At 50.4% G+C, this 3,902-nt stretch overlaps 1 protein-coding gene across 1 annotated transcript in view; it reads right to left on the bottom strand.

Annotated features, from left to right (window-relative positions):
- DNAJB12 (DnaJ heat shock protein family (Hsp40) member B12) overlaps positions 1-3,902 on the bottom strand; it is a 30,638-nt gene that overhangs the window by 8,043 nt on the left and 18,693 nt on the right. Inside the window, exons 3-5 of the mRNA XM_012801420.2 lie at positions 3,399-3,544; positions 559-744; positions 375-454 (exon numbers count right to left, since the gene is read on the bottom strand). Coding sequence (XP_012656874.1) covers positions 375-454; positions 559-744; positions 3,399-3,544 — 412 coding nt within the window. The remainder of the gene's footprint in view (positions 1-374; positions 455-558; positions 745-3,398; positions 3,545-3,902) is intronic.

The following is a 3,902-nucleotide window of genomic DNA, read 5'->3' as shown; positions in this document are numbered from 1 at the left end:
AAAAAAAAAAAAGTGACAAAAGCAAGATGAATTAGTTGTCAACCTTTATAATTCTCTTACGAAGTTTAATTTTCCGATGCTTGGAAATGTCACTTTGGCTTTAGGAATGAATGGACTGCACAAAAGCCATTTACACTGAACCTGTCTGCAGGTGGAGAAGTTTCTGCATTAAGATCCTAACAGGCCAGCAAATTCCCAACCCCTGCAGCCAATGTGAAGTGTGGCTCCCTCTGGTGTCACTCAGCAGAATGGCAGGGGGGCCAAGATGGTGATATTGCTGGTACCAGAATAAACAGTGTGGGATGTAACTCCCTCCTCTAGGCCCTGTACCCAGAGGTGGCCTTGGTGCCCTCCCCCTGCTCTTCCTCACTCACGTCACCCTGGTTCTCCCTGCGGTCCTGCCTTTGCTGGTAGGTATAGCGCATACGGCCGTTGCTGTAGACATGGACGTTACCTGGGGGTCAGAGGGACTGAGTAAGGAGCTGGGGCTGCTGGGAAAAGGAGAGGCTAGTATGCAGTCCTCACCATCACCCCAGGCTGTAAGGACAGGGGACTTACTAGAAGGGAAGCCACCTCCAAAGAACATGTTGAAGAGGTCTTCAGGAGAAATGTCAGCCTCAAAGCCACGGTGGAAGTCCCCGTGCCCATGGCCATGCCGGGCTCCCTGGCTCTTGTCGTCACCAAACTGGTCATATTGCTTCCTTTTCTCTGGGTTGCTAAGTACCGCATATGCTGTGCCAATGGCTGGGAAAGAGGCAGAAAGGTTGAGCCTGAGGATGTGGGGTACAGGTGAAAGCTAGAGTAGGTTGGCATCTCTGAGGACTTGTGCAGGTTATGGCCAAGCCTCAGCCCCTCTGCTGCTATGCATATCTAAGGTGGTGGCGGCGGGGTGGTTAGAATGTCCAGCAGAATAGATAAGAAACTACTCTAGGAAATGTCTAAATAAAGATCAGCAGATTAGAGATAGGATATAAATAAAGTTAGAAAACAACTGATACCTCCCCTCCAGCTGCAGCTATCTAACCTTGGGCTATAACTTTCCCTCATTACAATCCTACCCCAAATATTCTATGATCTGTAGGTTAGTGCTCCTCTATCCTTTAGCCTGATAGCTTTCTTCCTTGAACACAAAGCTGCCTGTTTAATTGAAACATGAGACTGATCCCTTCTCACTTTCTTACCTTGTATAGGCATGCCCCCCAAATCTCTAATAAAAGGCCTTGAATAGTCTGCTCAAAGCAGCTCCTGTTAGCCTTTCTAAGGGCTAATACAATATGTTTCTCACTAGTCAAAAAACTCTGTGTATATAAATTTCTCACTGCCTTCTCTCTGTCTGCCAGACCCTAGACAGTCAAGTAGTCCCCACTTAAGAAAACTCCCAATCCAACATGCTGCGGCTCTGCTCATTTCCCAGGTTGCAACAGAGGGTGGAGGCTCCTGGCAGGCAAGTGCTCACATTTTTTAGGTATTCAAGTGGTGTTTTAGGAAGCTGGAGTCTTTGGGGGCAGCAGAAGCTTGGTTGCATGGCCAGTGTGGAGAGGAGGGCGTGCAGGAAGAGCCCTAGGCAAACCTGGGTAGCCTGGGCTGGGTGGAGGGTTCATACTCAAACCCTCCCTCTACTCGTCTAACTACTCATGATGATGGTTGAACTTCTTCTGAGTGGCAGGCTCTTCTGGGCGTTATCTCATTTACATCTAGCAGCAACCCTGTTGCCATTTTACCAATGAGAAAATGGAGGCTTACAGACGCTAAGTGACTTGCCTAAGCTTATATAGCAATGATCTTACAAGGCAAGTCTCAAGTCCAGATGGGTCTCGCTTCAAGTTTTCTTTTCTTTTCTTTTTTTTTGAAATGTCACTCTTGCTTAGGCTGGAATGCTGTGGTATCAGCCTAGCTCACAGAAACCTCAAACTCCTGGGCTCAAGTGATCCTCCTGCCTCAGCCTCCCGAGTAGCTGGGACTACAGGTACCCACAACGCCTGGTTAGTTTTTCTATTTTCTAGTTAGTAGAGATGGGGTCTTGCTCTTGCTTGGGCTGGTCTTAAACTCCTGAGTTCAAGTAATCCTCCCGCTTTGGCCTTCTAGAGTACTAGGAGTATAGGCGGTACCCGCCTTTACTTAAAGTTTTCTCTCTGATTTTATGAAAACCTCCAAACCTCTTTTCTCATTTTTTTCTCTTGGGATACCTGAGATTACTAATCTTGAAGGCACAGTATGACACAGAAGCCAAATGAACATACTATGTCCTCGCTGTAAACTGGAAAGCAACAGGAACTGCGGGGAAAGGCCAATCCCAGGGTTATGGTCCAGACTCCCCCACTGCTGGTGATGTGGCCGGGATGAGTCCGCCCCTCTGCGGGGCCCAGCTCCCTGGGCAGGAAGTCTGTGCCACCACAGCTCTGGGCTTCCTCAGTATCTCATTCCTTCTCCTTAATCTGCCAACTGGCCAAGCAGAGGGTGAAAGCTGTATCTGTTTCACAGTCTGCAGCTCCTGGGTACAAGGAGGGCAGAATACCCTTCTCCTTTGACAGGGCCCACATTAGCATCTCAGTACTAGTCGGGGCAGGTTGCAGGCAGCAGTCAGGGCTGGAGAAACTTTAACACAGGGCTCCCTGGCCTCCCTGCTCCCTCTAGGGCAGGTCTCTGGGAAGACCACACCAGGGCTGGGGTCTGCTCTGCCAAGGCCTCTCCCCGGTTATGGTCACAGGTCCAGTGCTGCACAGCCTGCCCAGGTCTGGTGGGGCTAGGCACCGTGCCATTTCCCAAGGAGGTGGACAAAGTGGGAATGAGAGAAGAGACTAAGGAATGAGAACTTGAAGTACCTAGTACGCGGTGCCCACAGGGGGTTAGCGTGCATTCGAGCCTGACAGGCTCAATAATAATGAGAATAAACAAAGAGCAGCTTGTGATTTCAGCCAGAAAGGAAGTACCCATCCCAGAACAAAGAGCCATAGGCCAGAAAAGCTATGTGGGGGGTGACTGCTGTAGGTACTGGTACTAAGGAGGCCACCAAGCCAGAGACCTGGGGACATCCTACCTCTCAGCAGGGAAATGTTACTCTGATGGGAAGCTACAAAATGCCAAGATGGGAAAGTACACACAAGTGAGCCACTCGGTCACTATGTGACTGCGGAGAAGCCACGAGAACTTTCTTGCCTCAACACCCCTCCTGCAACCCCAGGGAAGAAGGAGGAAAGGGAGGCAGGAGTGGTGCTGTCTGAGCTCTGAAAGACTCTCTGTGGCGAGAGGTGGCCTCTAAGGAAGCCCAGGAAGCTGTTTCTGAAGCTCTGGAACTTGGGCCTGAGACCACGTCCTTCTGCCCCTTACTTTCTAGGAAAGCCATCTCGACCCCTTAATGCTCACAATGACAGGAAATGGAAATAGCAGGGCTGGCTTACCTTTGAAAGCTTCAGTGGCACCTGGAGCATGGTTCTTGTCGGGGTGGAATTTGAGGGCCAATTTGCGGTAAGCCTTCTTCAGGTCCTCATCTGAGGCTCCTCTGCTCACCCCCAGGATCTCGTAGTAATCTTTACATTGCTTGACCCTGAAGAGGGAGAAGAGTGTGGTGGTGGCTAGGTGAGGAACAGGCAGTGCAGCCTACTACAGGGAATGGCTGCCAGCTCCTCTGGGGCAGCTGTCTGACCTCTGGGACAAGGTAGCCACTGTGAGCTCCCACTGCGACGGGGAGCTGGGCAGGGCCCACTGGAAATACCAAGAATACATTTACCCTTTAAGAGGGAGCAGCTGCTACCAGTGGCTGGAAGGGAGGCAGAAAGTCTGAGCCTGAGGATGCAGGGTGTGGGTGGCTTTTTTTTTGAGATAGAGTCTCATTTCGTCACCCCCAGTAGAGTTCTATGGTGTCACAGCTTACAGTAACTTCAAACTCTTGGGCTTAAGCGATC

This window comes from Otolemur garnettii, unplaced genomic scaffold, assembly GCF_000181295.1.
Source record: "Otolemur garnettii isolate 467f Iridium unplaced genomic scaffold, OtoGar3 scaffold00008, whole genome shotgun sequence".
Taxonomy (NCBI): domain Eukaryota; kingdom Metazoa; phylum Chordata; class Mammalia; order Primates; family Galagidae; genus Otolemur; species Otolemur garnettii.
Note: the sequence above shows the minus strand (reverse complement) of the source record. Positions and strands in the feature narration are given on the sequence as shown.